The sequence below is a fragment of the Bufo bufo genome, chromosome 8 (assembly GCF_905171765.1).
Source record: "Bufo bufo chromosome 8, aBufBuf1.1, whole genome shotgun sequence".
Classification (NCBI taxonomy): Eukaryota; Metazoa; Chordata; class Amphibia; order Anura; family Bufonidae; genus Bufo; species Bufo bufo.
In genome coordinates, this window is record NC_053396.1 from 5,943,263 (window position 1) to 5,954,977 (window position 11,715).

Below are 11,715 nucleotides of genomic sequence, written 5' to 3' on the forward strand. Positions count from 1 at the left end.
CACAAACGGAAAGCCAAAACGCCAGTGTGACAGTAGCCTTACTTGGAGAATAATAGCTCGGGGCTGCAATAGCCCACTCAGGCTGTGGCGCCGTTCGTGGAAGAATGCTTCCCATTTTCTACCGCTTTTAAAGGGGTTTTCTGAGATTTTAGAACCTATCCTCTGGATAGATCATCAGTATCTGATTGGTGGGGGTGCGACACCTGGGACCCCCGCCAATCATAGTAGCGCCGTGGCCTTTGGGCAGCTTTCCCTAGGTCATGTGACGTCCCGACCATCAGTCATGTGGCCTAGGTGCAGCTCATCTCCATTGAAGTGAATGGGGCTGAGCTGCAATACCAAGCATGACCACTATACAATGTATGGCGCTGTGCTTGGGGAGCTGTGAAGGCCTTCTCCAAAAGCGGATCGGTGGGGGTGTCGGATCCCCAGTGATCAGATACTGATGACCTATCTGGAGGTTAGGACATAAGTACAAAAATATCGGAAAACTATTTTCAATGCAGTGGATCTACACAGGACACACGATGGGAGTCGTCCCTCACCTTGTCATGGGGCTCTTGTACCAAAGAGAGGATTAACATTGCTTGTTCAGAATTGTTTTCCAGGTAATGATCCACCAGGTTGTTCACAAGGACTGGAGAGCGATCTAGGAAGAGGAGACACAGACGGCACATGTCACAGGTCACCTGTGCACCATATGGCGGCACACAGCAGGTCAGTAGTAAGGACTGCATGCACCACCTGATTTGTGTATGCCACTAGGGGGCTGAGTGCCCCCGGGGGGTACAGTACCCACCCCACGAATACCTGAAGCGAGGTGCTCTCGTATCAGCTTGTGAATGTCGTCCAGTTGTTGCAGGTCGGTGGACTCCAGCAGGTAGAGGTGCTCCCACACATTGATTGGATGGGCCATGCTGCTCTCCAGGCGGGGGCGCTGGTGACGGGACGCAGGGAGGTCACAGCAGGGTCCTCATCTGTGCCTCCTCCGATCTGCAGAGACATTGGTTTTAGGATTAGACTGACCTTGTTCTACAGCGGCCATCAATACTATGGATTTATCCGAGGTGAGGTAAGACATGGTGACAAACACCCAGCTGCTGCCGGAAACAGAGAGGATTCTGGGGATTCCCACTGCCGAGAATCCATGGGAATAATCCATATCCAGACAGCCCCAACCAGTGGAATCTAATAGGAAATACAAGCGGAGCTATCGGCTTCCAGGAAAGCTGGGTGACAACATGGCCTCTGTGACTCTACCGGGCGATGAAGATCTAGCACTGCCTGGCGGGACTTACTGGCCAGAGTGCAGCCAGGTAGTGTTGTCATAGGGAACAGGCCTGTCTGTACGTAGGACATTATCCATGGACAATGGCGCCAGGCAGCGAGATCCTGTCCTGTAGGTGACAAGGACTTGTCCTTATGACTGAATGCCCCCAGCCGGGCTCGTTCACTGACAGGCAGCACAGGAGCCCACTGCTATCTATAGGTTTCCTGGAATCAATCACAGCTCATCCAGTCCGGACTCTCTTGGGGAGGGGGGGGGGGGGGGGGAGTCACCGGATCAGGGGCGCCATGTACTGGGTTATAATCTGCATTGAGCAACAACTACCCCCATCATGTACTGAAAAGGAGTAAAGGAGTGCTGCAAAATAACCAGTCTTTCATCTCAATATAAACTGCTGGAAAATCAACATCAGCGACTAATATTAGTGCTTCAATTCTATTAGAACGATCATCACTTGTGTCAGTAAATGGAAACATTCGCTCCGAAAATACTATCCTGTGTGATACTGTCTGCTGAGCTGTGTATCTAATCCTGTCCTGTGTGATACTGACTGCTGAGCTGTGTATCTAATTCTATCCTGTGTGATACTGTCTGCTGAGCTGTGTATCTAATCCTATCCTGTGTGATACTGACTGCTGAGCTGTGTATCTAATCCTATCCTGTGTGATACTGTCTGCTGAGCTGTGTATCTAATCCTATCCTGTGTGATACTGTCTGCTGAGCTGTGTATCTAATCCTATCCTGTGTGATACTGTCTGCTGAGCCATTGTATCTAATCCTATCCTGTGTGATACTGTCTGCTGAGCTGTGTATCTAATCCTATCCTGTGTGATACTGTCTGCTGAGCTGTGTATCTAATCCTGTCCTGTGTGATACTGTCTGCTGAGCTGTGTATCTAATCCTGTCCTGTGTGATACTGTCTGCTGAGCTGTGTATCTAATCCTATCCTGTGTGATACTGTCTGCTGAGCTGTGTATCTAATCCTATCCTGTGTGATACTGTCTGCTGAGCTGTGTATCTAATCCTGTCCTGTGTGATACTGTCTGCTGAGCTGTGTATCTAATCCTGTCCTGTGTGATACTGTCTGCTGAGCTGTGTATCTAATCCTGTCCTGTGTGATACTGTCTGCTGAGCTGTGTATCTAATCCTGTCCTGTGTGATACTGTCTGCTGAGCTGTGTATCTAATCCTATCATGTGTGATACTGTCTGCTGAGCTGTGTATCTAATCCTATCCTGTGTGATACTGCCTGCTGAGCTGTGTATCTAATCCTATCCTGTGTGATACTGCCTGCTGAGCTGTGTATCTAATCCTGTCCTGTGTGATACTGACTGCTGAGCTGTGTATCTAATCCTATCCTGTGGGATACTGTCTGCTGAGCTGTGTATCTAATCCTATCCTGTGGGATACTGCCTGCTGAGCTGTGTATCTAATCCTATCCTGTGGGATACTGCCTGCTGAGCTGTGTATCTAATCCTATCCTGTGTGATACTGTCTGCTGAACTGTGTATCTAACCCTCTCCTGTGTGATACAGTCTGCTGAGCTGTGTATCTAATCCTATCCTGTGTGATACTGTCTGCTGAGCTCTGTATCTAATCCTGTCCTGTGTGATACTGTCTGCTGAACTGTGTATCTAATCCTATCCTGTGTGATACTGTCTGCTGAGCTCTGTATCTAATCCTGTCCTGTGTGATAGTGTCTGCTGAGCTGTGTATCTAATCCTGTCCTGTGTGATACTGTCTGCTGAGCTGTGTATCTAATCCTGTGTGATACAGTCTGCTGAGCTGTGTATCTAATCCTATACTGTGTGATACTGTCTGCTGTATCTAATCCTATCCTGTGTGATACTGTCTGCTGTATCTAATCCTATCCTGTGTGATACTGTCTGCTGTATCTAATCCTATCCTGTGTGATACTGTCTACTGTGCTGTGTATCTAATCCTATCCTGTGTGATAGTGTCTGCTGAGCTGTGTATCTAATCCTGTGTGATACTGTCTGCTGAGCTGTGTATCTAATCCTGTCCTGTGTGATACTGTCTGCTGAACTGTGTATCTAATCCTATCATGTGTGATACTGTCTGCTGAGCTGTGTATCTAATCCTATCCTGTGTGATACTGTCTGCTGAGCTGTGTATCTAATCCTATCATGTGTGATACAGTCTGCTGAGCTGTGTATATAATCCTATCCTGTGTGATACTGTCTGCTGAGCTGTGTATATAATCCTATCATGTGTGATACTGTCTGCTGAGCCGTGTATCTAATCCTATCCTGTGTGATACAGTCTGCTGAGCTGTGTATCTAATCCTATCATGTGTGATACTGTCTGCTGAGCTGTGTATCTAATCCTATCCTGTGTGATACTGCCTGCTGAGCTGTGTATCTAATCCTATCCTGTGTGATACTGCCTGCTGAGCTGTGTATCTAATCCTATGTGATACTGTCTGTGTATAGGAGGGGCCCATCAGACTAGTAGCAAAGTTCAGAGCCAAAGAACTAATTTTTTCTCAAGAACTCTGCTTGCTCTTAACCTTCACTAGAAACTAGTACAGCGCTTCTCACAGCTGAGGGTTTGTGACAGTAGCATGCAGTCTACACTCTGAGAGCCATCCCCATCTGCTGAGAAGCCTCCCTCCTGAGAGTTTGTTACAATGTATCAGTGCAGGTGACACGTATCCCTCTGGGATGCAGCTGTAACAAACCCTCAGCTGTGAGCATTGCATTCACAAGCTACTGATATTTGGGACGGGTTCTGGGGCAGAAATCTGAGACGGACACAGGTGAACGCGCCGGCGGATCCGCGCAAAGACCATCCCTCACCTGTGACTTTGAAGGGGGGATCCACAAAAACAATGAGCGATTATTTTCCCCATGGCGTGAGCAAACGCGCGCCCAGAATATTTCCCACTCGCACTGAAGCAAATGCTGGCATAAAATAGGAACGAGCCCTCAGGTCAGGATACGTTTTTGTCTCTATTCACTGACAGCAAGAAGAATTCTGGGAAATCCTCTACAACTGCCAAAATAAGATGAACGTAACATCCTTCCATAATCCGGACGGACAGCGGCGGCGGAAGAGACGCGCAGCAGTGACCGTCTCAAAACCACAAACGGTCTCGGCGCGGCTCCTCTTAAAGGAGCCGCTCCACATAATCCTCTTTGCGTCACTTTTGTAAAACTGCATCACAATCTCAGTTTTTAGGTAGAATTTAGGACGCGTTTTACGGACACTGTTTGTAATCGCCATGGTAACACTAAAATAAGCCCAAATCCCACCCAATTCCTGCAGATAGGTATCTTAGTACTAAACTATAGGAAACCCTGGAGCATACCATTATGTTACAGGGGGGTGATTAGTAACAGAATGGACCCCTCCCCCTCCAGTCTGACAGGACCACCCCCCACAGCAGAGGAGAAGTGTCATGGATGGAGCCCCTCAGGCGCTGCCCCAGTCCCCGGCCGCCACATCCACCCTCCCGGTCCTCACCACGGATCTCCGGCCAAAACAGCGACCCACACGCCTCCGTATTCGTCCCCACACACACAGTCAGCCTGTTTACCTTAAAGCTCCTCAGGGCGCCGCCATCTTGCGTCGCAGTGCCGCCCTCTTCCGTCAGTTTTCATCCGCCTCAGAGAAAAAATAGTCCGCCCCACTTCCCCCGCACCTCTGTCCGCCTCGTCCTGCCGAAAAGCTCCGTTGCCCGACCTAAGGGCTCGTGTCCAGCACGTCGGTGCCTATTTCCGGGCTCTAAGCATCCGCTGGGTACAGATATCCCGGGGTCAGTGGGGCGGAAGGATACGGCAGAGGCCAAAGTATAACTCGTGATTTTGAGCGCCGGGACTACATGGCTGCGCTGACGTCATTGGAAGGCTATAAAAGTCTTCTCGGAGGCGGGGCGATTGGAAGCACGTGATTTGTGGAGTGTCAAAGAGGGTGAGGAGCTGTCAGGGGTCCTGTTACATCTGGGAGGGATTTAAAGGGGAACTCCACCCGGCAACAAATGTGAACCCCCAAGGATAAAACGCAACTAAAGGCACTTTTTAAAATATTTGTACTAAAACTGCACAGTACCACGTCTCCTATATCTGCTCTATGCACAGTACCACGTCTCCTATATCTGCTCTATGCACAGTACCACATCTCCTATATCTGCTCTATGCACAGTACCACGTCTCCTATATCTGCTCTATGCACAGTACCACCTCTTATATCTGCTCTATGCACAGTACCACGTCTTATATCTGCTCTATGCACAGTACAACGTCTCTTATATCTGCTCTATGCACAGTACCACATCTCCTATATCTGCTCTATGCACAGTACCACGTCTCCTATATCTGCTCTATGCACAGTACCACGTCTCCTATATCTGCTCTATGCACAGTACCACGTCTCCTATATCTGCTCTATGCACAGTACCACGTCTCCTATATCTGCTCTATGCACAGTACCACGTCTCCTATATCTGCTCTATGCACAGTACCACATCTTCTATATCTGCTCTATGCACAGTACCACGTCTTATATCTGCTCTATGCACAGTACCACGTCTCCTATATCTGCTCTATGCACAGTACCACGTCTTATATCTGCTCTATGCACAGTACCACGTCTCCTATATCTGCTCTATGCACAGTACCACGTCTTATATCTGCTCTATGCACAGTACCACGTCTCCTATATCTGCTCTATGCACAGTACCACATCTTATATCTGCTCTATGCACAGTACCACATCTTATATCTGCTCTATGCACAGTACCACATCTTCTATATCTGCTCTATGCACAGTACCACGTCTCTTATATCTGCTCTATGCACAGTACCACGTCTCCTATATCTGCTCTATGCACAGTACCACATCTTATATCTGCTCTATGCACACTACCACGTCTTATATCTGCTCTATGCACAGTACCACATCTTCTATATCTGCTCTATGCACAGTACCACGTCTCTTATATCTGCTCTATGCACAGTACCACGTCTCTTATATCTGCTCTATGCACAGTACCACGTCTCCTATATCTGCTTTATGCACAGTACCACGTCTTATATCTGCTCTATGCACAGTACCACGTCTCTTATATCTGCTCTATGCACAGTACCACGTCTCCTATATCTGCTCTATGCACAGTACCACGTCTTATATCTGCTCTATGCACAGTACCACTTCTTTTACTCTGTATGTTGGATGGTAAGCTCTGTATCTTTAACTATGTTTTGACACCAAAAGCATTACTATCATAGAGTGAGGGTCGCTCTGGACACCCCACAACCTCTATCAGAACAGCCACTTTAAGAGTTGCATCTTAGATTGGGTCCTGCATTGTGACCCCGATTAGCAATATTATTCCAGGGACCCACAAGCTTTCTGCCTGCAGGTACCACTAGGGGAGGTCCCACCTATCGATGTATACATGTATATAATGAGCTCCCCCTAGTGGTGGTTGTATAATCTGTATGTAGTGAGCTCCCCTAGTGGTGGCTGTATAGTCTGTATGTAGTGAGCTCCCTCTAGTGGTGGCTGTATAATCTGTATATAGTGAGCTCCCTCTAGTGGTGGCTGTATAATCTGTATGTAGTGAGCTCCCTCTAGTGGTGACTGTATAATCTGTATGCAGTGAGCTCCCTCTAGTGGCGGCTGTATAATCTATATGTAGTGAGCTCCCTCTAGTGGTGGCTGTATAATCTGTATGTAGTGAGCTCCCTCTAGTGGTGGCTGTATAATCTGTATGCAGTGAGCTCCCTCTAGTGGTGGCTGTATAATCTGTATGTAGTGAGCTCCCTCTAGTGGTGACTGTATAATATGTATGTAGTGAGCTCCCTCTAGTGGTGGCTGTGTAATCTGTATGCAGTGAGCTCGCTCTTGTGGTAGCTGTATAATCTGTATGTAGTGAGCTCCCTCTAGTGGTGACTGTATAATCTGTATGTAGTGAGCTCCTTCTAGTGGTGGCTGTATAATCTGTATGTAGTGAGCTCCCTCTAGTGGTGACTGTATAATCTGTATGTAGTGAGCTCCCCCTAGTGGTGGCTGTATGATCTGTATGTAGTGAGCTCCCTCTAGTGGTGACTGTATAATCTGTATGCAGTGAGCTCCCTCTAGTGGTGACTGTATAATCTGTATGCAGTGAGCTCCCTCTAGTGGTGGCTGTATATTCTGTATGTAGTGAGCTCCCTCTAGTGGTGACTGTATAATCTGTATGTAGTGAGCTCCCTCTAGTGGTGACTGTATAATATTTATGTAGTGAGCTCCCCCTAGTGGTGGCTGTATAATCTGTATGTAGTGAGCTCCCTCTAGTGGTGGCTGTGTAATCTGTATGCAGTGAGCTCGCTCTTGTGGTAGCTGTATAATCTGTATGCAGTGAGCTCCCTCTAGTGGTGACTGTATAATCTGTATGCAGTGAGCTCCCTCTAGTGGTGGCTGTATATTCTGTATGTAGTGAGCTCCCTCTAGTGGTGGCTGTATATTCTGTATGTAGTGAGCTCCCTCTAGTGGTGACTGTATAATCTGTGTATAGTGAGCTCCCTCTAGTGGTGGCTGTATTATCTGTATGTAGTGAGCTCCCTCTAGTGGTAGCTGTATAATCTGTATGTAGTGATCTCCCCCTAGTGGTGGCTGTATAATCTGTATGTAGTGAGCTCCCCCTAGTGGTGGCTGTATGATCTGTATGTAGTGAGCTCCCCCTAGTGGTGGCTGTATGATCTGTGTATAGTGAGCTCCCTCTAGTGGTAGCTGTATAATCTGTATGTAGTGAGCTCCCTCTAGTGGTAGCTGTATAATCTGTATGTAGTGAGCTCCCTCTAGTGGTGGCTGTATAATCTGTATGTAGTGAGCTCCCTCTAGTGGTGGCTGTATAATCTGTATGTAGTGAGCTCCCTCTAGTGGTGGCTGTATAATCTGTATGTAGTGAGCTCCCCCTAGTGGTGGCTGTATAATCTGTATGTAGTGAGCTCCCTCTAGTGGTGGCTGTATGATCTGTATGTAGTGAGCTCCCTCTAGTGGTGGCTGTATAATCTGTATGTAGTGAGCTCCCCCTAGTGGTGGCTGTATAATCTGTATGTAGTGAGCTCCCTCTAGTGGTGGCTGTATAATATGTATGTAGAGATCTCCCTAGTGGTGGCTGTATAATCTGTATGTAGTGAGCTCCCCCTAGTGGTGTCTGTATAATCTGTATGTAGTGAGCTCCCTCTAGTGGTGGCTGTATAATCTGTATGTAGTGAGCTCCCTCTAGTGGTGACTGTATAATCTGTATGTAGTGAGCTCCCCCTAGTGGTGGCTGTATGATCTGTATGTAGTGAGCTCCCTCTAGTGGTGGCTGTATAATCTGTATGTAGTGAGCTCCCTCTAGTGGTGGCTGTATAATCTGTATGTAGTGAGCTCCCCCTAGTGGTGGCTGTATAATCTGTATGTAGTGAGCTCCCTCTAGTGGTGGCTGTATAATATGTATGTAGAGATCTCCCTAGTGGTGGCTGTATAATCTGTATGTAGTGAGCTCTCCTTAGTGGTGACTGTATAATCTGTATGTAGTGAGCTCCCCCTAGTGGTGGCTGTATGATCTGTATGTAGTGAACTCCCCCTAGTGGTGGCTATTAGAAGACTACTTTCACACGAGCGTTAATATTTTCCGGTATTGAGATCCGTCATAGGGTCTCAATACCGGAAAATAACGCTTCCGTTTTGTCCCTATTCATTGTCAATGCGGACAAAATGTAACTGAACAGAACGAAGCGCTCCAAAATGCATTCCATTCTCATACCGGAGAGCAGCATGCTGCGGTTTGCTATCCATCCTGGGATGCGGAGCAAGACGGATCAGTCATCACCCAAAATGCAAGTCAATGAGGACGGATCCGTTTTCTCTGACACAATAGAAAACGGATCATTGACTTTCAGTGGAGTTCATGACGGATCCGTGTTGGCAATGTTACAGATAATACAACCAGATGCAGATTCATAACGGATGCAGATGGATCCAGCAAAAACACTAGTATGAAAGTAGCCTTAACAGCACCGTCTGTTTTAAGGAAAGCAGAGGGTTTGGAGCTGTGTATCAGAAAAAGTGAGTGATCATACATGTACTTTTTCTCATTTTCCGTGCTAAACCACTAGAAATAATATGACCCCACTGTAAACTTCAAGGGATATTAAGGAATTAGATATTAACCCTGGAGGATCATGGCTGTAAGAGGGGGGCAGGCCAATCCCTTACAGGACACATGTATGAGACCGGACCACCCCCTGCCACTTCTTCTAGCACTATTGATAGAGTTTTAGATTTCACCCCCATTCTGTGAGATTATTTCTCCCTTTCGGTTACGATCATTCTTATGGTACCTGGACGGCTATTTCTGCAGTGTGGATCCATGTGGATAAAATGCCAAGGATGCTGCCCCGGAGTAAACATCTACATTGCTGCAGCAGAATCCTCTGTGTCCCCCTAGTGGAATTTCTGCAAACTGCACTTTGTTTTTTTGCAAAAAAAAAAAAAAAAGAACACAGAGGGAGCATTCTGTGAGCGAATCCGCTGTGATCAGATCAGACCACACGGCATTGTCTCATCTGTTGTTCTGCAGCACATTGCTGTTTTTTATGTATTACTAAATCCCAGGTGACGGCAAGCAAAAAATCACAGGGGGCAAATTGCTTCTGCTTGAACCAAGCAGATAAAAGGTTAAATGTAGATATTCTGTAGGTAACACACGGCTAATATCATGCCGGAAGTAAAAAGTAACTAAAGACTATATTGTGCATGTGCAGAGAATTAAAGAGAAATTCCATAAGTAGTTGTGGTAGTGATGGTTGTAGTAGTAGTTGTGGTGGTGGTTGTAGTGGTGATGGTGGTGGTAATGGTGCTGATAAGAAGTAGCAGTGGTGGTGGTAGTAGAAGTAGCGGTGGTGGGAGTGGTAGAAGTAGTGGTGGTGGGAGTGGTGATGATAGAGCTAGTAATAGTAATGGTGGTGGTAGTTGTAGTAGTGGTGCTAGTAGTGGCTGTGGCAGTAGTGGTGGTAGAAGTAGTAGTGATGGTGGTTGTAGTAGTGGTGCTGGTAGAGCCGGTGGTCGTGTCCCCTCACTATTATAGGGTTTTCAGGTGTCACACAGACTTAGGTACGTGGGCATGCAATCATCTACCATCGAGACCCTTGCATGTGCTTAGCAGTCAGGGAGAGCTCTTAGGGTCTTAAAGGGCTCACCTATAAGATCCTTAGTTTGGAATCAAGCCAGTCGGTCGTTTATTTATAACTTCCAGTTTTCAGCAAATTCATCCGTGACATTATGAACTGCCTTAACCCTCTTAAGCATGGATCCGATTTAAGCCTTGATTGACCGCATGCAAGGTCTTTCACTGGAGGTAGCAGATCTCCGTAAAACTATATCTCAGTTTGAGGTGACCGGTTCTGCTGGCGTTCATGGAGTTTGTTCCGAGCCTAAGATCTCGCTCCCGGATACGTTCTCCGGGGGTAGTGAGAATTCTGTTCGCTTTAGAGAGGCTTGCAAACTCCATTTTCGCCTACTTCCCCATTCCTCTGGTGATGAGGAGCAGAGGGTGGGGATCATCATCTCGCTGCTCAGGGATAACGTTCAGTCTTGGGCCTTTTCGCTGCCGGTGGGAGCACGGCCCCTCCGATCTGTGGATGAATTCTTTGTAGCCCTGGGGCAGATATATGATGACCCGGATCGTATTGCTCAGGCTGAATCTAAACGGCATCTTTTATGCCAGTGTAAACAGTCCGCAGAGATATATTGTTCAGAATTTCGGAGATGGGCAGCTGATACTGGTTGGAATGGTGCTGCACTTCGAAGTCAATTTTGCCACGGAAGATGCATTTGCTTTCCATGAGAGACCTGCCTCGTTAGAATCTGCCATGTCTCTAGCTGTTTGTATTGACAGGCGTCTTAGAGAGAGAGGAGACTACTCCTTCCTGTCCATATTCGGTCCAAGGACAGTGGGGCTGTCTCATTCAGTGAGCAGGGGTCTCAGTCTCTCTCAATCCCCTCTGAGCAGGAGGCCATGCAGCTGGGTTTGCTTGCCTCTGATAGTAGAGGATTCAGCTCTCAGAGGAGGGTTTGTTTCTGTTGTGGGGGTATAAATCATTTGGCAAATGTTTGCCCCTCTAGGAGATTCATGGAGTTTTCTGAGGGTAATAAAAAAAAAAGAAACCCTGTAAAAACTTTCCATTTGCTACTATTGGCAAGGTTGATGCGGAAATTGAAGGTTTGCCGTTTGCTTGTAGTTCCCGTTTTGTCCTACCTGCCAGGGTGGCGCTAGAGAGCAAGAACATTGTGTGTGAGATTTTTGTGGATAGTGGAGCAGCTGTCAATCTCATTGATAATCAATTTGCTATAACACATGGTTTCCAGGTATGCACTTTGGGAAAGGATATTCCTGTATTTGCTATCGATTCCGCTCCACTTTCTCAAAGATCG

The 11,715-nt window shown here is 47.1% G+C and overlaps 1 protein-coding gene across 2 annotated transcripts in view; it reads right to left on the reverse strand.

Annotated features, from left to right (window-relative positions):
• The window catches only part of TSC1 (TSC complex subunit 1), a 36,008-nt gene extending 30,967 nt beyond the window's left edge, over positions 1 to 5,041 (reverse strand). The window contains exons 1-3 of one of the 2 annotated variants that reach the window (XM_040442096.1): positions 4,847 to 5,041; positions 811 to 993; positions 546 to 649 (exon numbers count right to left, since the gene is read on the reverse strand). In XM_040442096.1, the coding sequence (XP_040298030.1) occupies positions 546 to 649; positions 811 to 916 (210 nt within the window). In that variant the 5' untranslated portion in view covers positions 917 to 993; positions 4,847 to 5,041. Of the gene's footprint in view, positions 1 to 545; positions 650 to 810; positions 994 to 4,773 lie in introns of both variants that reach the window. The other variant, XM_040442097.1, reaches the window with a different exon arrangement.
• Between the last annotated feature and the right edge of the window lie 6,674 nt (positions 5,042 to 11,715).